The sequence below is a fragment of the Heptranchias perlo genome, chromosome 27 (genome assembly GCF_035084215.1).
Source record: "Heptranchias perlo isolate sHepPer1 chromosome 27, sHepPer1.hap1, whole genome shotgun sequence".
In the NCBI taxonomy this organism is placed as follows: Eukaryota; Metazoa; Chordata; class Chondrichthyes; order Hexanchiformes; family Hexanchidae; genus Heptranchias; species Heptranchias perlo.
The window spans coordinates 25,837,739-25,864,532 of NC_090351.1; the positions used below are offsets into that span (position 1 = coordinate 25,837,739).

The window sequence follows — 26,794 nt, forward strand, 5'->3', positions numbered from 1 at the left end:
TAGCACCCATGATAACCAGATAGAGCTCACTGATGCTGATAAAGCAAAAAAAAAGTGAGAAAGAAGCAATCTGGAAGCTAGAAACTCTCCTAGGAATCCAAATACCACAAAGATCCAGTGATCGAATTAGCTGCAGGCAAGTGCCCCTTTAAATAATGTTTCAGAGGCTCTGAGACACCGACCCGGCCATGTTTTACCTGTGGATTGGACTGGGCAGGACTTCCGCGATTTTATATTAAAATGGCATTAGGAACTTATTGTGTTATAAGACCCCGATTTAAATATATTAATGAGGCCTCCACCTGCCTGCACAGTTAAAATGGCAGCAGGTGGACTGCGCAGAGGGAACATTGTGCTAAGTACTCCACTGTTATTTTAATCACCCGCCTGCTGCATTCCCGTTGAACGAGCAGGATTAAAATTATGGCTGATGTGTCTGAAATGTGTCTCCATTTTAATAATATGTACCTTCAATTCACAATAATTATCCAGGCAGACAGCCTTCTTCTGCTTTAGGTTCTGTTCACACCTGTGTCAATGATTCATTGTTTTGATAAACTGAAAATTTAACCAAGAATTTGCGCAAAACAAACGCAAGTCAGCATGTTATTCATCCGACAGACGGAAACAGAAACAGGAATTAAATGCGACATAAAAAGCACACTAGAAGTCATTTTGACTGCTGCGCTGGCCTGCTGTGATTTGACAGGTGTTACTGTACTAAACAGGCTTGTCTTTGACTGTTTATGTCTTTTATTTAGCTGATGAATTATTTGCTGAATTTCCAAACATTGTCATTTATTTGCAGCTGCGTTTATTTCATTCACAAAATGAGAAAGTTACTCACGGTCAGAGCTGTCAGCATCAGGCAAGTGTTAAGGAGCATGAACAAAAAGATTGAAACAATTTACAAATACATAGAGTGCTGTTTATTTGTAGGAGTGAGGCACATTTATAAAGCAAAATGAGTCTCACACCAAATGAGTGAGTGTTGACAACCCTGTTCATTATTCAGGAATAAGATGTCACTGCACTGCAGAGGGTAAGCAATGATGGACAACAGCTTGTATGATACCAGTGGAACTGAAGACAGGCAGATTAATTTGAAGGATGAGAACAGTTTGAGTCCATCAATTAACCTGTCTCTCTCTAATTCCTGACTGTAATACAGGCAAAATCTACTGTTCTTTCTGATTGCACATTGACATATTTCTAAAGGTTTCTTTTAAATGTGCTTCTTCCCTTCCATTTTTCAAAGTGCGAATTTAATCACAGTGCTGGACTTATAGAGATGCACTCTGTGTTTATGTACAGAATGGGGGAGACGTAGTTAACATCACAGAATATAGGATAGTTGTGAATACAGTGAAGTAACTATTTCATAGGTCTGTCTTCGCAAAAGGCATTGGGTGAAATCTGCACAGTGCCCCATATTCACTTGGCTTGTTATACACTCATCACTGTAATAAGGCCATGTCCTGAAATCTGAATGCCTGTTTTTTATGTGCAGTATTGAGCACTGCGTACAATTTAATGGAAGTCTAAAAATCGTTTTAGTCAAATCTGAGGGGAAAAAAATAAACTGAAAAGAATATTAAAGACACATATTCTGCTCCTGCCACTTACAATGTGTTTCTCACACTTTAAATTGGAATTAAAATGATTATAGAACAGACCAATAAGTATAAAGCACTGAAGACACCAAACTTTAATATTTACACAGGATTAAATACAACATGTATTCCACCAAATTAAGCAAACATATATATTTGTCAAAAATGATATTTTAAAAGAGGTCAAATTATATTTCTACTTGATACATTGCAGTTTTCTAAGCCCTGAATTGCTTCAGGACAACAGTACACTCAGGATGAAAATATCAAATAAACATAACAATTCCAGTTCCTCCCCCTCCCCTTCACCATCCATCAAAAGAGATACTAAATCACAGTGGATTTCCTTTCTTGAAACAAACCCATGTTTGGGTTAAAAATGTTTCGATAATTTTTTTGCACAGTACTCTGAATTTCCTGCAAAACACTCTTCAGGACTAGTGGCAGAATAATATGCAGCAGCTGATTTAATACAGAAAAAGACTGAAGATGAAGCCATCATTTTCTGTATTCACAAGCCAGAAATCAAATTATGAAAACAAAAAAAGAGCTTTATTTTAAGTGAAGCACGATATGAAGTCCTTCATAACTCGCTCAATTTCACAACATCATAACATGGATTACAATGTAGAATGTAAGACCATTTTAAAAGATACAATATTGGAAATTGCTCTTTGCGATATTAGCAGATGAATGCTCAATATGACATTCCCTTGTCTGCTATTTTAATAGAGCCTTTAACCCATTTATTCTAAGCAAGTTCACACCTCCATCAAAATAATGGACAGAGAAATGTCATATAAACACATTCAGTGCTCCTTCCCTAAGATCACTAGCAATCATTTCTAGGCTAATCTAGTTGGCTGTGGACCAGGTATGCTAACATTAAACAGACTGAAAATGTGTTAAAAATCTGCCACATAAATCTACAAAAGCAAATGGTGAATATATGTAGGTGCTTGCACATTTTAAATGATCCCATAACAAAGTTACGTCATTGAAAGTCCCTGAAAGGTTACATTGCCTTTTAAAAGGTAAATTTTAGCTTTGATATTGTCACATAATACAATTTGGGATCCAGTCATAACATACTAGTGGTTTGTGCGTTTATGAAAACATTTTTGTTGGGAAAGTTAAGTTACAGAGTCATACTGGAGCTGTGCAGAAATTCCACTATCTTTCTATTATGTTTCCCTTTTAGTTGGGGCCTTTTCATGGCATCCAGGTATTCAAAGTAATTTCTCTGTCTGCCAAATGGTGAGTATAGTAACACTGCCAAATGCAACAGCAAGTTACCATGGCAACGCAGCTCCAGGTTTATCTCGTACAAATGATCACAGTTTTAACTTCTTCCTAACCGCAGAAAACAAATACAATTTTTAGACTTATTGACTTAGTAAACTTTGAATTTTTAAAAGGAAACAAAATTAGCCAAAACATAGCATTAAAAAATGCAGAGTGCTAGTCTGTGGATTTCTATCCAAATTCATCGTAACATGAGTTCTCAATTTCTGTCAGATCATTGTGGGGGAAACATTGTTCCATAGGAGAGAAAGAAAATCTGAGGGTAAATTACCCTTCTTAGGCACATCCAAGCATTAGCAGGGGTCTGTCATAAGGTCATCTGCCTGCCCTCTTGACTGGGGAATGATGCAAGAGGAGAACAGCTGAAAAAGAGGGAAAAACTGTCCAAGATAGGGGACACATAAAACACAAACTAAAAAATTAAGCAAGTGCAATTTTATGGAACATAAATTATTTTGCTATCAAAGATTCTCTTGGGGAGAACACAAACTCCTGACTCCAGGAAAATGTTGGCATCCATGAAAGTGATGGACCTTGATCCTGCGATCCCATCAACAGTGGCAGAGTTGAAGAGTTTAAACAAAGAGAAGTTTCTATGTGTGGATCACATAATTGTAAATCAGCTGTTTATGAAATGATTCTGGAATCATATCCATGAGTGTGGATGTTTTCCTGATTTATTCACAGTCAGCTGTTCCTTTTCTCCTCAGGGATCAGAGATACTGATGCACTTTTCAGTGGATGCCTGAAAGTTAGATTGGGCAGGTCCATGAGTTACTGGCCTTTGTTGCTACTGCAAAAATTTGTAAATTAAATTGATAGAAACTGCACATTGCTGGTAATGAAAACTAATGAGGCCTGATTCATTAACAAATTTTGAATTGGTGAAGGATTAGGGCGGGTATGTGTAGGAGCATACCATGCCTATACTTAGCAGGCAAGGTTTCCCAGTTCAAAATCAGTGGAATCTATTCTGAGAGCGGCAGATGTAAGGCATTACCAAACAATGAAAGTAGCAATTGAATGGCCTGAGCAATGAGGCCTGGGTTTACATGTTTAAATTAACTATCAGCTATATTTATGTGTATTGCTGTTGGGTAAGAACAGACATAAGGAAGGGCTGGATGTTCTCCACCAAAAAATCAATTCTTATCCTTGATTGCAACATAGCTGGGAGTCCAGTTTCACTGGGACAAAATTCCAGACTTTTGGGGTGGAAATATTCTTTTAAAAACTATTTAGCTGTTGGACTAATGCTGAGTGCAGATTTGAATTGTACTCAACATGACTCCAGTAATAACATTAGACAATCATGTTCAGGTAGTAATCGCCACTACCCCACCCTGATTAACATAAAATGCCCCCAGGAGCAGCAAGCCATTGCTGTTGCACATCAAAATGAGCTCGCAGCTGGAGGCCTGATACATTACATCAGGAGACAAGCAAACTACTAACTTAAAAATTCCCCAGGAAGTTGGCTAAAAGTTGCTGAATTCATTGGATCACCTAAGATCAACTTTAATTAAAAAAAACAAATCTCACTTTAAAAATCAATTTCCATGTACAATGCAGTTCCATACAGTAAAATAGCACAGTTATGGGCCCAAATGCCACTTAAGATCAATATGTCTTTAACTAGATTACAATAAGAATAGGGTCTTCATGACTGCAAATCAAGATTTTTATAACACTCTCTATTTTCCCTTTATTGTGCCCAAAGACAACATGAAATACAAAGTCAGCTGCCATTGGAATGTGGAAGCAAAATAAATGATAAAATGCAATGTTAATGGCCCAAATTATTTTTAAATGGTCAGAAAACCATGGACAATGTGCGCCCAAATTCTTGATACGTACTCTCAGTGGGTGAGGCTCCCTGCCAGAAGAAAAAGTTGGAAAATGACTCCTTAAGTGCACACTTGTGGATGTTGAATGAAGCTGTTTTCACACGAGAAATGATATATACAGCCTTCACTAAGATAGAGCAGCAATCATCCCAACTGGACTGCTGCTTTTTACCTTCATCTATTTAAATAAAAGCAATTCATTTGCCCATATGCACATGCTGGGATGGGGAAAATTGCCCTCTGAGTGGTTACAGTCTCTGCCCTGTTTTCTTAAAGCAGCCTGCCTGCCTCTTGCAAGTACATATATTGGCTTTTTAGCACATGCACTAGAGCAGTGATTGAAACAAACCTAATGTTAGAGTTTTTATATTTACCCAATTCAACAGGGAAAAATTTATCAAGCCCACGATGTGCTACCTCACAACCTGTAAGCAGGAGTTTCAGAAGCTGACCTGTTAAAATGTTATTCTGTCGTCGATTATAACGATACTTCTGGTTTTGCAGTGATTAGTTTCTGAAAGGTTTCTGTTTAGCGGCTGTGCCTCCAGCTGTCTGGGCCCAAAGCTCTGGAATTCCCTCCCTAAACCTCTCTGCCTCTCCACCTCTCTCTCCTCCTTTTGTCTGATAACGCTCCTGTGAAGAGCCTTGGGACATTTTACTACTTTAAAGGCGCTATATAAATCCGCTATTGTTGTTGTATACATACTACTAACATCTACTCTTCACCTCTCGGTTCTTGCAAATGACAGAACCAGAGTTTTAAGGCAAATAGCAGCGGTGCACAGTGTGAGCATGCAAGTCTTCAAATTGACCTCTTTTGTGAGAACTTCAGAATCTTCATAAGTGATAGTACTGAGAGAAAACTTTGATAACAGCTAGGACTCTTTTTATATTGTGATAAAAAAAATTATTCAGCACCAAACAATAACCTCCTGAAGCTCTAATGTACGCAAAACAACCAACTGCTTCACACATGCGTGGTTACTGATGTTCAGAATCGTTTATTCCAGACATTCTATACTATGAGGCAGCCAAACCTCTTGGGAAATGGGGGGAATGGTATAGGATCTGCTCCCTCTGGATATTTTCGATTTTAAGGCAGATGCAGTGCTACTATAGGTGGCATTCGGGTCCAGTTTCACTGCGTAGTGAAGCATGTGCCATGTTGTACAGTGATTGATGCAGAGCAAATAGAATTCAGATTGGACTCACTGGAATGCCTAGGTATGGTGGTTCTATTAGTGGACGTGCTAAAGGCTAAGTACAAGAGTTAACGACCCCCACTATCAAACCCCATTCAGATTGTGATGCGATTAAAAGCAAAATGGCATTAGACTCATTGGCTGCTTCTCGATGTCTTCAACATGTTAAAAATGCTTTGCAGTGCAGTATTTTCAATGTGGACTAGTAACGTCTTAGAGATGACGCATCTTTAAGTTTCATTACACTTTGAATATCTAAGAGCTGTGTTAAAAATAAAGTCCTGCTTAATTCTTGATTCTGGGGCAAACAAGAATTGATCTTAAGTGGTCCCACAATGTGTAATTATGATTGTCATTAATCGCCAGTCCTTCTAAAGATTTGAACATAAATTAATTCTTTTGAAATCTTTGTTGTACATCATAAATGATACAGTAGTAAGGCCATCATGAGGCAATGTTCATACCATGTATACAAAAGATTCCTCATTTATATTTTGCATTCTAATGATATAACATTTATTTTTTATAAACTGTTGTTAGGTCAAATATGTCTCAAAAAAGGCCACTTCAGTGAGCTAATTAACAAAGCAGTGCACGTAAAAGATCATGTTACATGTCCATGTCCGCTGATCCTGAGGAAGATTTCAGTGGAACACAATCAAAACCATCTGGTGTTCTCTGAAATTAAAAAAAAATTGCAAAATTTCACATCGAGACACAAGCTCCTGCAACTTGGAACATGACACAAGATTTGTAAAACTGATCATTATTTACAGTCAGCTTTGACCCCTATTCACAAAGGCACTGAACTCGTAAACCGCATCTTTCTGCCATTCTTCTGTAAATAGTTGAAGCATTTTAGCAGATCAAACAAAACTTTATGAACTGCGGCCCTAGTACATAGAAAGTACAGCCCCACATAAAACTAGTTCAGAATACAAGCCTGTTATATCAGAGTATCTAAACAGCCTCCTCCAACACCATTCAAAATACACCACACAGTAGATTTTCCGAATCCTTGCCTACCTACTTGTGTATATGGACTTCCAAAAGGCGTTTGATAAATTGCCTCATGATAGGCTTGTCAGAAAAATTGAAGCCCCAGGAATATAAGGGGCAGTGGCAGCATGAATACAAAATTGGCTAGGTGACAGGAAACAGAGAGTAGTGGTAAATGGTTGTTTTTCGGACTGGAGGAAGGCACACAGTGGTGTTCCCAGGGGTCGGTACTAGGACCACTGCTTTGTTTGATATATATTAATGACTTGGACTTGGGTGTATGGGCATAATTTCAAAATTTGCAGATTACACAAAACTTGGAAGTGTAGTAAAACATGAGGAGGATAGTAATAGACTTCAAGAGGACATTGACAGGCTGGTGGAATGGGCAGACACATGGCAGATGAAATTTAACACAGAAAAATGCAAAGTGATACATTTTGGCAAGGAGAATGAGGAGAGGCAATATAAACTAAATGGTACAATTCTAAAGGGGATGCAGGAACAGAGAGACCTGGAGGTGTATGTACACATATCTTTGAAGATGGCAGGACAGGTTGAGAAAGTGGTTAAAAAAGCATACAGGATGCTGGGCTTTATAAATAGAGGCATAGAGTACAAAAGCAAGGAAGATATGTTGACCCTTTATAAAACACTGGTTCGGCCACAAATGGAGTATTGTGTCCAATTCTGGGCACCGCACTTTAGGAAGGATGAGGAGGCACTTCAGTTACGTGGATAGACTGGAGAAGCTGGGGTTGTTCTCCTTAGAGCAGAGAAAGTTGAGAAGAGATTTGATAGAAGTGTTCAAAATCATGAAAGGTTTAGATAAAGTAAGTAAAGAGAAACTGTTCCCATTGGCGGAAGGGCTGAGAACCAGAGGACACAGATTTAAGGTGATTGGCAAAAGAACCAAAGGCGACATGAGAAAAAACTTTTTTACGCAGCGGGTCGTTATGATCTGGAATGCGCTGCCTGAAAGGGTGGTGGAAGCAGATTCAACTGTGGCTTTCAAAAAGGAATTGGATGAATACTTGAAGGGAAAAAAATTGCAGGGCTACGGGAAAGAGCAGGGGAATGGGACTAACTGGATTGCTCTTACAAAGAGCCGGCACAGGCTCGATGGGTTGAATGGCCTCCTTCCGTGCTGTAACCATTCTATGATTCAATGAATGACAGAGTCTGGACCTTCAGACATGAAAACCAAGAAACAAAAGAAAGAGGTGATTAGAACCAGAAGGTAGAAGCCAGAAAGATCAGAATGTGGATTTATGTTATGTTATGGAACTCAGGTATTAAAAAATAAAGTTTGGTGTTATGATGTTGAAGTCAGGACCTGTGTTTTCCCTAATTCACTGTATAGATTTGAAGACCGCCCACAGCAAGAGTAACATTCATAAACAGGTTTCTTTGTGAAGGCAATGTGGAAGAAGTGCCGGCACAAACATTGCTGGAACAGAAGATCAGTCCTTCACCTGGTTGAATTTCCAATTTCAGCTGCATTGTTATGGGAAAGTACAGAGTGGAGGGATGGGGAATTGGAAGGAGAGTCGATGCCAGGCTGCTCCTGCGTTTCTCCCACTGACTGGTTTCAAAACAGCATTGACATAGAGTTAGTAGCAGGTCGCTTGTCTGCCCTGTCATAGGAGAAAGAAGGCCCAAAACTCCAGAGGGCTGACAAGAATTAGATTGATTTCACACGATCAATAAACTATTTCTTTTACTGTCATAGAGAGTGATCTTTCAAGTTTTAACTTTTGAACCAATTAAAATGTAACTTTTTAATTGTAAGTATAAGTTGTAGATAGAATGCTGAATGCTCTGTATAAAAACACTGGAATGTGAACTGTGGAAGGGCCGGTTTAGAACCATGGCAGTTGGATAATGAGGAGTTTACAATGAGAGTTCACTGCACTGCCGAGTACTGGTATCCATATGTATATATATTAGCACAATAAACTATTCATAGAGGCAATGATAAATCTTTGGCATCAGTTGTTTTTAGGAGGTAATGGCAATGTATGTGTGTGGTCTGTTAAGTTCTGTTATTGGCTCCACATCCCCCATTGGATCTTCTTTAAAATCTTAGTTCTTATCTACAAATCCCTCCATGACCTCAGCCCACACTACTGCTGCAACTTTCTGCAGCCCCATGATCCTCTGACTCTGGTTTCTTAAGCATCTCCCCCTCCTTCCACTCCATCTTTGGTGGCAAGGCCTTCAGCTACCAGGGCATTACTCTTTAGAACTACTTCCCCGAAAACCTCTGTCTCACTACCTCCCTCCCCACCTTTAAAAGCTTCTTCAATACATATCTCTTCAACCAAATTGTAGGGTCATCTCTCCTAACGTGCCTGCAAAGACTTTGTGCTTGTTCCTTTTCTCCTTTGTGAAGCATTTTACCAGGATTTTCTACTTTAAGGATGCGATCTCAATGCCAAGCTGTTGTTATGCGCATACATGTTCATGATTGAAAAGTAATCAAAAATAATTCTTAGAAATTACTATTATTCTAAGTATTATAATATTAAAATTATTGATGGAATCAGTAAAAATCTGTTACTTTACCCCTCCCCATTGTTACTGCATATAATCAATTTCCATAAATGATTAGCTTGATTTTACCATCTGATTTTTTTTTTCCTCATCTGTTGCTCACCATTTCTATCTAAGTGGAAGGACACTGAGCTTCAGTCTAAGACTGTGTTTCCTAGGGCAAAACATTCTTCTATACCAGGATCATGAACATATGAAGGCTAAAAGAAATGCAGACAGTCCAAATGTAAAAATGTGCATTAACAATAACAGATAGGAACAGACAGAAGTATATCAAGCGACTCATCATTAAGGGTTAGCAATGTCACTTCAGTTCATAGTCCAAAGATAACTGTTTGGACAACCAACACAAGCGAAAGATAATTATTCCTTCTACTCAAGTGCATGACTGTAAATTATTTCCGCAGGTACATAATATTTTAAAATATATTTACAACAATCTATGTCATTAAGAATGGAGACAAAATAAATGGGACTACTGCAGGCCCTGCCACATTATCCAATATTCCGTCCGGTTCCCCTTCTAAAACTTTGCCAATTGTCTTGTAATTGTGACAGGATGAAGTTCCCCAATAGTTCAAGTTGGAACATTTTCTGCTTAGTGTGCGCGTAAGCCACACAACCAGAAAGATCCCACGTTCAAGTCCTGGCCTACGTTGAATTAGCTGACCTCAACCAGCATGGCAATAGGGATATTACTATTGCCCTCAGTGCCCCTGAGCTAGGGAGGGGAAAAAATTCATGCAGGACGCCTGCTCGTGGTTGCTATCTAATAATTCCTTCTCGAAAGCGTGCGAACGTGGACATCAGGTGAGGTCCTGATTGGGCTCAGCTACAGTGTTCTTCACAGTCGAACAGCCTGTTGGCATTTGCACACAAATAGCCTATTGGGCAAGATATTGGATTGGTAGCTAAAGCCTGTGAAACTGTACCTCAATATGAGGCTTCAAGACAGAAGGGGAGAAAAGTGGAAGAACCAAAAGAGAAAAATAAATAGGAAAACAATGAGAATTCACTTCTGCATCATAATAGATACATGTAGGTGCATTTAAGGCATTAATCCAGTCTCAGGGCTCAAATTTATGGTGACATCTAAACTTATCAATTAAATTATTTCTAGTTGTCATTTGTGTTGTGAAAGTCCCATCATTTTCTACGTCATAATTATAAACACGAATTTTACCCAATTGATTCAGAACACTTCCAAAACTTGGCTGAGTTGTATTCTGTCTCAATTATAAGAAATTTCAATGAAACAAATAAAAATATAGTTATTAAGTAAATGAAAAAATGCTGTTTGATTAGATTGTGTTAAACTACCATTTATTATTTAACAGTAGTTTTTAAATATAAAAGAAAAAAATGTGTAACAGCTAGTACTACTAACCAAACACTTGCCAGTACAGTTAAGTCATCAAATATCAACATACCTTAGTAGCAATTGACTTTATCTTTCCAAACAATGATTTTTTGCTCATAAAAATCAGATCATCTTCCATGTCTTCACCTTCCATTATAGCACAGCTATCCACTGCTGGCAGTTCACCGTCCTTAGCATTGGCATTCATCACCAATTTGCAGTACTTGTACTCTAACCTAAACACAATTCAAGTACAAGTGTGAAGTTTATGTAAAAGTCATACTTTATATGACTTTTAAAACTTACACCATACTATATGTTTAAAATTGAGACTTATTTATATAGGAACTCAGAAATTTCTCATGACAATGTCTTATAATAATGTTGTAAACAAATAGTTTGTATAAATAAGGGAATTACAGACGCTACATTATCTTTCTGGTACCTTTATCCAAGCCTACCCTGGGATAATTAAAACCACCCAATGTTATTGCCCTGTTGTTCTTACATATCCCATACAAATCTGCCCCTCTTTCTCATCTCCACTGTTTGGTAGCCTGTAATGTACATTGAGAATTGTCCCTTCCTCTTCCTATTCCTTAACTCTGACTGCAGTTCCAGTATTATTTATCTGAACATGAAGTAATATTTATTTACTCACTTCTGATTTTTCTTGTAGAAGTAGCATGATGTAGCAATTAATAAGCATGCAGTAATTGTCCCTGTGATTATTCCAATTTTCAAGAAGAAGTCTACTGTCTTGCACGTTGCCACTTTTTGTTCTGGCAATGCAACTCCTTCTTTACACAGTTTTGGCTCCCACCACACATACGTAGTTTTCTGTAAGCAGATATAATAAGCAACAGGTATTATAAATAGTGTTTAAGTTATCTTCTCAACCTCGATAGCTTACCAATTTATGTTTTTTAAAAAAAATAGGTCTCAATGATGTCTCAACTTTAGTACAGCATTCCCTACTGCACTTGCATATCATTTTCTATTTCACAGATCAACCCGGGCCTTTACAAGTGATGTTGGCAATTGTGCCCAAACATGTCAAATTAGGGGTAATTTTTTGCATATGACAACTATAAACTGGATTGAATTATCCAAACTCATTTCATGTGGGTTTCTTTCAGCCAGCAGAGACTTTCGTCCCACCAGCCAACAATTGATTTGAACCAGATCCCAGAGATGAAAGGCCTGTGTCTAACCCGCTGCACCATCTCTTAAGAATGTCACAGTCTGATAATGCGATTCTGGCTGCCCATAGCATTGGTGTGATTGGGTGCCAGGTCCCTGTATGCTCAGACATTGAAGCCTGCTCAGTGGCTGTTGTCCATCATGCAGGATAATGTGATGCGGAAATGTCTTTGGTGCCTGTGAACCTGTTGTGTGTTAGGCTCATTTAGAGTCAAAAATGTTTTAAAATTCATTCTCGAGATGTAAACATTGCTGGCAAAGCTGACATTTATTGTCCAGCCCTAGTTGTCTTGAAAAGGTGGTGGTGGGTCTTCTTCTATAGCTGTTTGATAGTAACTTGCTTGGCCACTTCAGAGGGCAGTTGAGAGTCAACTGATGTGGTATTGGACCCATAATTCAGTCTGAGTGTTTGAACAGCACACCAGATGCTCAGTGAGCATGTGAAATGAGTGCTTCATGGGAGATGTAGTCACCATGGGGTTCTTTCTGTTCAGATGCATTTGACCATTTTTTTTTATTTGTTGTGAATAACTGCTATGTTTCCTTTCACCGATGTGGGTGCCTTTTAAAGCTGTTTCCAAAAGTGAACTTAATCACAGCTTCTTAAAGCTGCACCCATATGCTGTCTGTTACTGTTTCATCAGGGATCTGTCACTGTGTGTGGCCTTTATAGGAGCTATTTTTATTGGCCTGGATATCCCTCTTTATTTGCAGGTGCTGAAAGAGGAGAGGAAGGATAAGCAGAGTCATGCAAGAAAGGTGTGTATTCACCTTAGGCAGTAAAGTAGCACCTTCCCTTACACTCCCACTCATGCATACAAGCTAAGGCATTTGGTTATGTCCCACAAAATCTTCCTGTGAAAACCATCAGTTCCCAAGGAGGCCCTGACGAACTTTCCATTGTCCTGCAACGAGACTGAGAAATCATTTCCAGAATGGGGACAGCTCTGCCAGTGGCTATCAAGGTAACTGTTCCTTTGCCTTTTTGTGCTCCAGGCCGATCCATACAACAGGGGTAGAGGTGGAATCTTACAGTTACATCAAACAGGCCACAGATAACTTTGCCTGGCCCAGTGAATTAATGAATTTCCTGACGGAAAACAGGCATCAACACAAGAGAGCCCTGCACTTTTATTGTTTTGCCGGATTTGCCGAAGTGCAGAGGATTATCGAAGGCCACTGTCCCCAATGCCACTCCTTTCATGAACACAAACATGTTCCACTTCATGACTGTGCAAATGGTCTATGACCATACGTACAAAATCACGTATATTACTGGCCAATAGCCTGGCCAAGTATATCACTGCTACTGCCCACAGCCTTGCATCAGAGCCCATGGGCTCGATATCAGCACCCGCGATCGGGTGCAATCCTGGCAGGGGGGCTCCGAAAATCGGGGAATCCCGGAGCGGGTCAGGAGCCCGGCTCCAGCCCGCCCTATTCCGGGTTCCCCACAGACGCGCTGACGTGCGCGAGCAGCCCCCGCATGTGGGACTCCCGCAGGCAATTAAAGCCGGCGGGATGCCACTTAAAAGTATTTATACTGGTATTTCAGGTCGTTAACAGACCTGATTAAGGAAATATTTTACATGGGGTGGGATTTTACAAACAACTGGGACTGTTTCCCGTACTGGGGGAAACACTCCCAGTTGAAATGGACGTGTTGCAGCCATCAGCCTGTGGTAGCTGCAAAGGTCCATTTGACAGGTGTGGGGGGGGGGGGGGGGGGAGACCCTCACTCATTGCAGGAGGCCACTCTGTCACTTGGGACAAAGTTTGGCCTCCACCACCCTCCTCCTAACAATAAAATTCACCAACTTGCACACTTACCCCGGGGTCCAGACACATGTACCTACCTTGCGGACCCCCTCAGATGTACATCTTCCGGATGGGGGCCGCCGTAGCTGCAGTCATGACCTCCTCGGAGGTCGAACAGCCTCGCCGGCCACGCCGTCCACCTCTGACACGTGGAGCCCCACAACACAGTGCTGTGACACATCCACCTGCACAGCAGGAGGGAGGGCAACCGCAGAGAGAGATGCTTCGCAGAGGGCACTACCCTCGCCACACGTTCCACAGATCGAGGCTCAGCTTCCTGGACCTCTCTGAGCAGCAGTGCACACGGAGGCTCAGAGTCACTCGACATGTAGTCGTGGACACCTGCAGCCTCCTTCATGCCGAGCTGCTCCCGGCTGGCCCGAGCACCATCTTCTTACCTGTCCCTGTCAAAGTCACCACTGCCCTCAACAACTTTTCCTCCGCATCCTTCCAGGGTGCCATCAGGGACATCGCCGACGTCTCTCAGTCCTCTGCACAAAAGAGCCCTGCAAATACACCTACACCCACTCTGCAGTGACACAATGGGTGGCATCAGGTGTGGGTCTTCATAGTGATCCTCAGGAAAGGGCATTATTGCACAAACCAGACAAGATTCGCAAAGACGTGACAGTAGTGGTGCCAATATAATATGTAATGTGAGTTGGTCAGAAATTCAATATAAGTAAAAACCATGACAAACCCTCAAACACCCTTGTGCATCCCCTTCATGCTCATGACACGTTTGCCTTACGCTGCCTACTGCACATATGTGATGCATGCCCTGTGGCTGCAGCACAGGTAGTGGCAGGTTGAGTGAGGCTGACCGTGAAAGAGATGCACGAGAGGGTGAGTATGAGATAGAGCCATGAGATTGTATGAGGATTGGGTTGAGTGGTAGTGGCAGGATGAGTACTGGCGAGGTGAGTAAGTGCAGGTAAGATGAGGATGAGGTTTGAGTGGGTGTGAGGGGTGATGTGATCGAGTAGTGTTGGCAGTGCAGAAGGAGATGTGGGGTGGGGGCGGTGATGTGGCAGACGGAGTGTAGGGGAATGAGTAAGTGTACTCACTTTGGCTGACCTACTGAGGTCATTGCAGCGCCTCCTGCACTGTATGCAGGTGCGCGATATGTTGGTGGTGCAGGTGACCTCCTCTGCCACCTTGAGCCAGGCCTTCTTCGTGGCAGAGGCAGGCCGCTTCCTCCCACCCGCCGGGGGGAAGATCTCTGTCCTCCCCCTCCTCCTCACCCCATCCAATGATACCTGGAGTGAGGCATCATTAAACCTGGGAGCAGCCTTCCCCCCTGGGCTGCTCCATGCTGTAATTTTTCCTATTTCTTGCAGCATCAGTCAGTGGAGGACTGCCTCTTTAAATAGAGCTCCTCCAGCTGACAGACCTTACTGCGCACGTGCAGTCTGCCCGACGCGCAGCTCAGCAGCGAGGAATCCGGAAGACCCGGTAAGTGAATCCAATTAGCCTGCGATCGCGCGCGGGGCAGACTGATTTCACCGGGCGACCCCCCCGCTGCCCTCCTAATATCGAGCCCCATGAGTGCAACAACATTTCTCAACAACTAACCTTTTCTACCCCATTCCAAATGAAATCTCACTTAGAGTATTAATTAAGCCAAATTTAATTTAGTCAAACTGTGTAAGTGTTTGGAGTGTGTTTTATCCAAGTTATTTCCTTTAGTGACAGTGTATTGTGTGTGTTTTCTATTTCCTAACCACGTGTTTCTTGCAAATGTTTTGCCAGTGGAATGAGTAAGTGAGGTGGATGGCCACTGAGTGTCAGTATCTGCCTCTATTTCTTCACTGCACCAGACAAGAGCACACTTACATTATAACATCAAAACTTATTACGTATAGAAAAGTGCTTCTTTGAATGGAATAATCATTAAATGCTCATGAACTGTTCGCTGAGTAAGAGCATGGCTGATGTGTAAAAGTAATGTTGTATTTACAGGACATTTAAATTAGATAGGATATATGAGGTTTATCAACAACAACTTGCATTTAAAAGTGCTGTAATATAAAAAAAGTCCCAAAATGTTTCACAGAGACATAAGTAGAAATAAATGGACACCAAAACAAAAGGTGTTCAAAATCATGAACGGTTTTGACAGAGTAAATAAGGAGATACTGTTTCCAGTGGCAGAAGGGTCGGAGATCAGAGGACACAGATTTAAGGTGATCAGCAAAAGAGCAGGAGGCAACATGAGGAAACATTTTTTTATGCAGCGAGTTGTAATGATCTGGAATTCATTGCCTGAAAGGGTGATGGAACCAGATTCAATAGTAACTTTCAAAAGGTGAATTGGATAAATACTTGAAGGGAAAAAAATTACTATGGGGCTATGGGAAAAGAACAGGGGAATGGGACTAATTAGATAGCTCTTTCAAAGAGGCAGCACAGGCACGATGGGCCAAATGGCCTCCTCCTGTGCTGTACCTACTATGATAGTATGATATTATGATCTATAAGGAGAGGTGACCAAAAGCCTGGTCAAAGAGATGGGTTCAAAAGAGGAGATAGAGGTTGACAGATGGAGGGACTTAGGCAGGGAATTCCAGTGCATGGGGGCTGAGCAGCTGAAGGCAAGCCTACAATGATGGGGCGAAGGGAAGGTCAATGCACAAAAGGCTAGAGTCAGAGGAACGGAGAGTTGCGGGGGGGGGGGGGTGGTTGTAGGGCTGAAGGAGGTTATAGGCAATGGCAAGGCTATGAAAAGATTTAAACATGAAAATGAGAATTTTTAAATTGGATGCATTGGAGGACCTGGAGTCATTGTAGGTCCTCAAACACAGGGGTGATGGGTGAGCAGAACTTGTTGTGGGAAAGGATACGGGCAGCAGAGTTTTGGATGAGATGAAGTTTACAGAGGGTGGAGGATGGGAGGCCGATCAGGACGCTATTAGAATAGTTGAGTCTGCAGGTGGCAAATGCATGAATGAGGGTTTTTAGCCGTAAATGCCTGACAACACAAAACATTTGAGGGGTCAAGAGAGCTGCTGGAGAGGTAGCGCTGGATGTTGTCAGCATAGGAGTAATTAACATATATTTTAATGGGAAAAATAGGACTAAGAAATAGTCTTAGACATGACGAGCTAGATTTCCATTTTTGACCTCCCAGTAGGTGTTCTTCGTTTGGTGTGTTACTATCCCCTGTCATAACCATTAGTGTGCTGAACCCCACCTGATTTTACAGTAGTGTGGGTGGGCTCATTTTGGGACTGCTGAAGGGAATTTGCTGGGGAAGGGAAGAAATTTTGTGTAAGCAGCTTTGCTCTTTTAAGGAGTGCAGCCACTTAAAGGTAAATGACCCTATACGGGAATGTAAATATTAGTATCCTTTGCAAAGGCTGCCAATATTTTGAATGCTTATTTCAGCTTTAGCAAAGACTGCTTGAGTAACAAAAAATGCCTGGCAAAATCGAGTGACAACAACTGTGGAGGTGGGAACTTTTCTGTGGCCAAGTGGTGGAGGTGCTGATGAGGTGGAGGTGTTGCAGAATGAAGTGGTAGAGAAGAGGGGCAGTATGTTTGCCAGTCCAGGGCACACTCCTCCTCATAGGACAGATGTAAATAAAGAGGACTCGAGGGAGCATCTGACTGTTCATCATCACTCGCGGTTACAGCCCTATAGCGAAGGTGGAACTGCTGTGTATTTGGCTGTCTTGCTTACCCAGAGCCAGTGCAGCCAGTTCCACAGCCTACTGTCAGGAAGGCATGCCTCTGCCTGTAAATGTGGGTAGGAATGTACTGGCAGGTGGGTGCAGCCTGATTTGTCTGCTCGTCTTCTCCTTCTTCTAAAAACCATAAGTGAGGAAGAATTTTCTCTGGTAAATTCACTGTTCCTGTATTGTGGACATAGCAAAAATATGGCAGTACCAAACACTTGGTACAAAGCCTCCTGACCAACTAAACTGAAACAGGAGTAAAAAGAAAAAAAAACATTCAGAAATATCTTCAAATGCTACTACGAACTTTACTATTGGGCTCTTTAAATGTTCTTCCTTAAACAGTACGTGCTCTCGACGCCCATTTTATATGGGAGATAGAGGGGTAGATGACTGAATGCTCAAAATTGAGAAATTGTGGAGATGTCAGAGGGGCCTAAATATAATATAATAAACTGCAAACAGACAGGCACTTCTGCCACCAATACAAAACCCAAGGGGAAAATTAAATGGGAGCTAAATGGAAGGAAATCTGGCATTATGGATCTCTGCCATTTTTCCTATTGTTTAATTGGACATAAGCAATTTGGAAAATCAACATTTCAACTCATCCATATTAACGGAGCAGTTCCACTTTGATACCTGAATTCCATTAATACATGCTCCCACTATCTCGTGGTAATCACTCTTTGAACAAAGAGGACAAGCCTCTGCCGTTTCCCACAGGAAGTGGAAGGTACAACCGTCACATGTTCCTTCTTGGCATTTTCTGTCAACACAGTAAAAAGCATTAGAGAAAACAATAAGGCAGAATGTTCTACAAAAGTGAATTGTGATCATTTTTACTCATGAGAAGCTAGTTAATTTGGTGGCAGAGCTGACAATAGAAAATCATTCGGAGGGACGGGAGTAGATTTGTCAACCTGCCACGTGAGGTAAACTGGCATTACAAATCACCGTCCATTATAGAAACCGCCTAGTTTTCAGTTCCATTGAAAATCTACCCGTCTTTCAGTTTGGTTTTCAAATGTGACCTATTTTCATATATCTCACTCCTTACAAAAAAAAAATCAGCTCCATATATTTAAGCAGATCTGCATTCTGCCTCATTCTTTTTGTTCATAAATCTCATTTCTACCATTTCCCAGACATTGACAAGTTTGAATTACAGAACTTAGATCCCTGAAATTTAGTAATCTTGGTCAGTCTGAACAGAATTGTGTTCTGAAGTTGCCACCAGAGGTCACTTTAATTTAAGCTTATAACTGTCTCAAGCTGCTGTTTAAAGCTGCTTTTTGAAGTACTGTACTCAATAAAGATAAAAAATGTACAATTTTAAAAGCTATAAATTATATTTTATCATTTATTATCAGCAATAAAAATGTGGCATCACAGAATGGTGGAAAACAAACTCTAAAATGAATAAATAGATGCTTCAAATATCTTTTTGTACTTTTCCCATTCCTTCTTCAATGTTCTGCTCCTATCACCAATCATTAAAGCTATAAAAGTGACAGTGGTGGTATACCAGTTTCCCTCACGATGAAACAGCTCATCTAACTGAGCATTCACAGGTTCATCATGAATACTGTTGGCTGATAGACCATCATCCACCGCCTGGGTACAAGCCCTGTGTCATTGTGATTTGAAGCAAGCACTTCAGTTGCTATGATACCGAGCAGTTAATGGTATACTTTTTACATATGAATGATTCCTCATGCACAAGATTCCCTTTTCACACATCAGTACCTGGATAGCTGAGAACTGCGTCTGTTTATTGTTGATGTTTTTACATTAAACATCTGATGTGATCGGAGAGATACATATTATAAATATTGACTGAATTGTAATAAGCAGCATAGATTTTTGGGTTATGATGCGGCCAACAGCTTTAAAAATATTATTTAAGAATCTGAGGCATTACCTTGGCACAGAAATGACTCCTGAGCCAATATTTGCAGGGCTGCATCTCAATCTTACTGTGGAAGCTCGCCCATCTTTACAAGTCTGTGTTGATTCAGTAGACCTGTGTAATATAAACAAAGTCTCATTCAATTCAATCTGTTCAGTAGCGTGTTAATGATGAGCTTAAACTGAGCAGTCATTTGAAAATGTGAAGTTAACAGTGGCAGCACTGAGTTAATGGTTGGAATGGAAGTTGGCAGAGAACATGGACAGTGTACTGCACTCCCAACATATTCGGATGTGTACACACAGCCACAGTGGAAAGTATGGATGTAGAAGGGAAATGAGAAGGAAACCAAGAGGGATTGACATATAAGGAAAACACAGTATACCATTTAGAGAGCTTAAGAAAGGAAAAAAGCAGATAGAGTTGTAGTAGAATTACTAATAGTATGGGGAACAAGACAGCACTGGTTGGTGAGCTCGTAATTAGAGGGCATAAATTTAAGATCATTGCCAAAAGAATGAGAGGAGAAGTAAGAATTTTTTTAATATATATATACAGGGAGATTTTGGGTTGTGAAATGCCCCTCCACAAACAGTGGTGGAAGCAAAAACCATAATAGCATTCAAAAGGGAAATGAATAAATATTTGAAATGGAATTTTTTTTAAATATGAGGAAAGGCCACGACTAAGTGGATAGCTCTTTCAGAGAGCTGGCAAAGGCACGATGGGCTGAATGACTTCCTTCTGGAAGCATTGCACATCAGCAAAGAAGGTGATTTTCCTTGGACTTCTGAGGTTACTGCCTGCTCATATCACAACATAGATTGAAAAGCATGTCATCAGAAGTGAAAGCATCCACATTTTGATTTATTAGCAAATTGAACAGTTAAAGCCATCATGACCGCTTCTATAGGTCAGCAAAACACGATAGCTCTTGCTGACCTGCATGAACTATAACCAGCACCCCCGCTCCTCCTGGCTCCACATTAAGGTAAGTATATATTCTTTTAAACTTACCTTTTTGATTGCGAACTCCAGTGGTCCTTTTAAGGACCGTTGGTTAGGCCGCATGTAAATTAGGTGATCCTGAACACAGCAGGCTGTGCCTGATACATTAAGGCAAAACCAATTTCTGGTTTGGGTCCTAAAAGAGGGGTTAGGCCCCTTATTAGCATATTCAAGGGACCTGCCGCTTGCTTTAGGCGGCCACCAGGACACCTTTAAAGTGCCTGAACCAATATGGCGTTGGACATGTTTCTGATGGTGTTTGGGCATGGGAGGTTGGCCCCCTGAATTGAACCTCTTTGTACTCGTTTTCCACCCCCATTATGTCTATGGAACTCTAAAATGTATCGATTCTTTGAGTAGTCAAATGCAAATCACTTACCTGTAAAAGAAGATTATATCAGGCAATACTCTGCCTTTTTCAATAGGAAACAGGTCAGCTTTAGCAGTGATATTATCGAGTGTTGTTTGAGTAGTCACTCCTGAAAATGTAAAAGAAAACGTCTTAAAAAATGTTAATTCTGGGACCAGATATTGAAGCCTGGACTTGATTCATTTGTCACCCACAGCACCCATCAATGGGAGAAAAAGGTTTGTATTCTTTCAGATAAATCTAACCCTGAGTTATCCATGCCAAATTCTGAGACATCTTCACCACAGCCCCTTACTGTAAAGGTATCCCTTGATTCTTTTAATATTGAAATTTTAACCGAAATTTTCCTTGATAAAATGAGAAAATACAAAACATGCTTATTGTTCTATTAGAAATACTGTTCCTAAATCAAGGTTTTTATTTGATATATGAATATATTGATTATTAGGAAAGAGAAGGGTGGGAAACTTCCTTCTTTTGTAGTTTATGTAACAGTTGTCTAATGTTGCAGCAGTTATGTGAGGTGTGATGGAGAGGTAGACAATATTTTTCAGTTAAATATTTTAGATATTTAAACTTAATATCAGGCTCAATGGGTGTTGGCTTGTGACGGGACCATATTAAAAATCAGAAGGTGTTGACAGAAAATCTGATGCATATTTAACAATATAGTTCAATGTTTATGGTATTTGAGATGAGATTTAAAGAGGGTATGCATTTCAAGATAATGGTCACTTTGGCTTTGAAATGAAAATAAATGAGTTAATGCCTCCGTTAAGGTCGTGGACAAAGAAATTTCATATGACTGTTATACATTACTATGCGTTTAAGTGCTCACATGCTAACACCTGCAGAGTGTAATTTAACACCTTTATCTCTTGTGGGTTAGTAATATGTAAAAATATGGTGCCTTCACTATACAATAAAATAGTTGTAAGTCTAGCCTGCTGAATAAACTGCAAAGCTTTTATTCTTATCCTTGCACATGTCTGGATATGTCTGCAGCTTAGAACAGGGAGAACACATTGTTGCCTTCCATTTTATCTCTGATTCAACAGACAGGGGTTTGCTACACTGATCTGTCTAATTTTAAAAGTTTTATGATCCTATTAACATGTCCATTCCAACAGGGCATTGTGATGTGTATCCATTGTATAAATGTAACCTTTTATAAAATACTTACCTATCAAATGATCTGCCAAGTTGATGGGATGGGATGACATGATAGTTCTAAATCCCATTACATCTGATGGAACAAGTGTAGACTGACAGATATAAGATGTGACAGCTCTGGCAAAGCCTTCGTCATGATCAATGACACCTTCGTTTGTTATATTATCCACACATGCGGCCACTTTCCTTCCCTTTTGACAAACAATGTAAATATTTAATTAATGAACCATGGTTACTTGTTTTGTATAAATGAGGAAGTGGAATCTTATTGATATCAAGGGGTTTGCTCCCTACCTGATTTCCACAGAGGCCAATATTAAAATGATGGAAGTACCTCACTCCTTTCGGAGTGAAACGAGGTACACTTGTAACAGAAGTGGAGTTGCTGAGAAGGCTGAAGTCGTACTGCCAAGTCCTATGTTCTTTGTGGTATTCAAATTTGCAATCATTGTAACAGAGAGTGTGGTTCTGAAAAAGAAATACATGCAAAACATTTACAAAGAGATGTTTCAACCAGGTCATTTTCATTTAAAGCCTCGTGAAACATATTTTTAAAATACATCTTCATAGCCAATGAATGACTTCTGAAATGTAGTCAGGTTGTTATATAGGCAAATGCAGCAGCCAACTTAAAAAAAAACAAGGTCCCACAAACATCAATAAGATGAACTGACCAGGTAATCTGCTTTGGTGGTATTGGTGGAGGGATAAATGTTGGCTAGAAAACTAGGAGAACTCCCCTGCTCTTCTTCCAATAATGCCATACACTACTCCATATGTACCTTCTGGTCAAAGAGATGTTAAACTACTTGTGGGCTTTACTGGGAGAAATAAAAGTTTAAAAATCAGCAGGAGTCAGCTTTATTGGGATATTGCCCTGGACGATACAAAAGCAGAGTCTGATAGGTATTCTTATCTCTAGCTTTCAATCTCCCTCTCCTGGACCAGTCTTTATTTTCTAGATAATACAATGGTTGGTGTCACCTTCATTCAATGGTAGTGCTGTTACCTCTGAGTAATGAGGTCTTAGGTTCAAGTCCCACTCCACCACATAATCTAAACTGATACTTCAGGATAGTACTGAGGGAATGCTATCTTTTTGATGAGACATTAAAGCTGACTCCTACTGATTTTTAAACTTTTATATGACCAGAAGGCACATATGGAGTAGTATATTTTTTGATCTTCAAGAATTATCATATAGACAAAATATACTACACCGTATGTGCCTTCTGGTCATATAAAACCAGAAACTTCACACCAAGTGTCCCAATTATTGAAGCAAACTCCAGGGGAGTCAAACATTGCACATATGGGTTCTAGCCTTCCCCTCAACAAAGCTAGTGTTGGTTTTGCAAAATGAAAATAAGCACTGTCATCTTAACAAACATGCAAATATGTCGACTGTTATCTGTGGAGCCATTGTTATACAAAGTGTTATTCAAAGCATGACATTTGATGTGTAAATAAAAAACTCCATATGCAAAATAATTAATTTAAATGATCATTAGTCAATTACACTCAATCTTCCTAGATTATCATCAGACTTTCCATGCAGACAACACATTTTTCCGGTCCGATCCTGATATACGAGTTCCTCAGTTGGAAAAGACCTGTTTAATAGACTGCTGTTTCACTATGAAATTGGAACGTACAGTCAATTTCATCTGTTTGTTCTGATGGGTTTACAGGACATTGCCACCAACTTTTCTTTCTCTGATTTATCCCTACTCTCCTGAAGGTAGTAGTGACTTTGGTTGGAATATGGTTCATTGAGGACTAGCATCCCTAGGGTACCTTACCTATTTGACCAAGGAAAGTATCAAAGCTAGCCCTGAATCTTCTCAACCAACACATACCTCCTTCCAGCTGAAGTCACTATACAAAAGGTGATGATACGGTAATCAGGTGATTTTTTTTCTGATTTTATTTTTATTCCCCCCCATTTTCTCCCAGCCTGGGGATACTGAGGCTAGTTGTAATTGCCCCCTCAACCTGAGAATGACTAACTTAGCACAGAACAAGTATCAAACCTCAGAGTTCTTATAATGGGATCAACTACCCTTAGGGTAGGGTCAAAGGGTTGTTCTCATTAAAAGTTTTTTAATGTACGTTAAAGCTGGATTATTTGGAAATCAAATATACACAATGGGTAAATTTAAGATAACTTATTTAAACCTTTTATACTTCTCTGAACACTAAACTGTGATTTGCATAGATTTATTGTAAAGAAGTTAAAAGTGATTTTTCTACAGACCACACTACAAATCTATGAGGGTGACATACAAAATGTATCCATTTCTATGTACTTTCATCTCTGAAATCGTTGCATTTAATAATGGAATTTTTATACTATTGGATGACACAAAGGGGAAGATGACGTGGTCTCAGGGCAGTGTATTGTTCCTGCATGTGCCCAAATGAAGTGATCTTGCACAATTTAAAATTCTTTTGTGACACTCTGAATGAGTAGTGCGAGACACGCTGGGAGTGCCATAGAATCATAGAAGTTTACAACATGGAAACAGGCCCTTCGGCCCAACATGTCCATGTCGCCCAGCCATCTGGTTGGATTCGCAGTGTTGGGTGCCTGAGGACACTGACGGGTTGCTGACTGCCCTAATCATGCTATATATTTTTTTCACTTGGGGGGGCACAAAGTCCCCATTGAAAAATTGGCTTGAAAAGGCTTTGAAAAAAGGGGAGGCAGAAAAATAAAGGTGGCTCTATAAGGAGAGGCCAGCCAGGACTGGAATTTGAATTTTTTTAAACAGGCCTCCTCTTCAGCTCAAACACTGCGGTCACATTCTAGGGAGATCTATTCATTTGTATATTTTTTGGGGCCTTAATGAACCTTACACAGTTTGTGTGCAGATTCCCAGTCTATGCACTGGCTGACCTCATAGGTAAGCACCTAGTGTATTGGGTTCATAGTAGGCCTCAGGTCTGCACACCTGATAACATGGGGCTCCCATGTTCAAAGCATAACTCCACTTCAGGTGTCAAGTTTCACACTGAATGAAGCACATTATTTTTTTCCCTTCTCTGTTTCTTGTATGCGTGCTACATGTATTGAGTTTCAGAACTGACAATACATTTCCTAAATATATGAATCTATACCACAAAATTGTCTATATTTTGGCACTAATGTGACAGTAGAGATACTCATCTGTGTTTGGGGGTATAGCACATTTCTAGGGCAGAGTACTCTACAGCTGTCCTATGCAATACCTGACTTGATATTGGGTATTATTTTATTCATTAGCAATGAGATCCCTCACCAAAAATATAAATGACAAAGATTACCAAATTATTTTGGGTGCCAGGTCCACATGGGATGCAAGACTCCTTTCCATAGTAATGATGAGCTTTGAGGTGTGTAGTTGGTGGACACTCCTGGCATTTACTGGACTCCTTGTCTATGTACTGTCCTGGTGAACATGACACACAAGAAGATCCCGAGGAGGTAGACTCCAGCGCGCAAGGTCGACAGTATGAGGAGACACCACCCATTACATTGGTCACATTGATGGAGTAGATTTTGGCAACATCAGATGAATACATTCGTCTCTGAAACATAAAAGCCAAAACTTAAATATATACCAGTGATGCTTTTATTAAAATGGAACACAAGATAATACTTTGCTGCTGTGCAAAAACTTAAACATATTAGACTGCTTTTCAAATAGTTTTAAAACATAAAGGGAGGAATTTTGACCTTCACGGCCTGGGCAGTAATCTGCAAATTGGATCGCACGCCCGTTGTAGGACTCACTCGATTTTTATCTCAAAAAATTCTAGTTCATTCAACAAGAGTTTACATACATACATACACACACACACACACACACACACACTTACACTGCTTTGCATACAGGCAGTCATAAAATGTGAATCCTTTGGACGAAATGTTCCTCATTTATTGAGAGTGCATTGATTGTGTTATGGCATGAGCAGTAAATTATATAGTAACTGAAATCAAAGCTGTCCCCTCTTGCTCCAGATACCTGACATTTCATATTTGAAAGATAACTCACTGGATCTTCAACATGAGGTACCATAGTGATACAATATGGCTTTGTATGAGTGACTCTCCAAACAGTGGGATCCTGATCTTGCTCAAGCCCCGACGGTGAGGCCCAATACAGAATTGATGCACATATCTGACAGGGAAAATGGAGCCACCAGATGGTTAGTGAGTTAGGTTGATTCTGGCAAACTTCCTGGTTCAAAAGTTGCTTTGTCAGATACCTGAGAGCATGGCACCTGCCTGCTCTTTCAGCCAGAGTGAAAGTGATGGAAGATGGTGCGAAATAGGAGAAATACAAAAAATGTAATATGCATAAAATAGCCTTTAAATGCTCTTCAGCAGATGACTCCCCTTTACAGCCTTTGTTCTGGGCATTTGGTATTTCAATTAAGTAACCTTCTGGTTCTTGCTTGAAGCAATTTTTAATGCCAATTATGTAAATAATCTTTACCCACTTTATATCCCACAAACTTCATTACCATTCCCTAGCTGAAATGTCAGGCTAGTTACCTGTTCCTAGGTTTCTGTCAAAATCTCTAACTGGGTTCCAGAAGGTGCATGAGGGTGTCTCAGACTCAACCTCTTGTCAGAGGAAGAACATCATCAGATCCCGATCTCCATATTTATAGAAGGATCCCGTCGGTTTCCAGAGGTTGTCCTTCCCTCCTGCTCAGAAGAGCAGGTTAAAATAGAAGGCTGCGGGAAGGGACCGAGACATTGG

General features: G+C 40.3%; 1 protein-coding gene across 2 annotated transcripts in view; it reads right to left on the bottom strand.

Moving 5' to 3' along the window:
* Positions 1-991: 991 nt before the first annotated feature.
* Positions 992-26,794, bottom strand: part of elapor1 (endosome-lysosome associated apoptosis and autophagy regulator 1) — an 83,891-nt gene continuing 58,088 nt past the window's right edge. For both annotated transcript variants that reach the window (XM_068007469.1, XM_068007470.1), the window contains 9 exons: positions 25,350-25,613; positions 22,338-22,511; positions 22,054-22,234; positions 20,880-20,979; positions 19,505-19,606; positions 18,223-18,349; positions 11,544-11,722; positions 10,953-11,118; positions 992-6,645 (listed from right to left, as the gene is read on the bottom strand). In XM_068007469.1, coding sequence (XP_067863570.1) covers positions 6,577-6,645; positions 10,953-11,118; positions 11,544-11,722; positions 18,223-18,349; positions 19,505-19,606; positions 20,880-20,979; positions 22,054-22,234; positions 22,338-22,511; positions 25,350-25,613 — 1,362 coding nt within the window. In that variant the 3' untranslated portion in view covers positions 992-6,576. The remainder of the gene's footprint in view (positions 6,646-10,952; positions 11,119-11,543; positions 11,723-18,222; positions 18,350-19,504; positions 19,607-20,879; positions 20,980-22,053; positions 22,235-22,337; positions 22,512-25,349; positions 25,614-26,794) is intronic.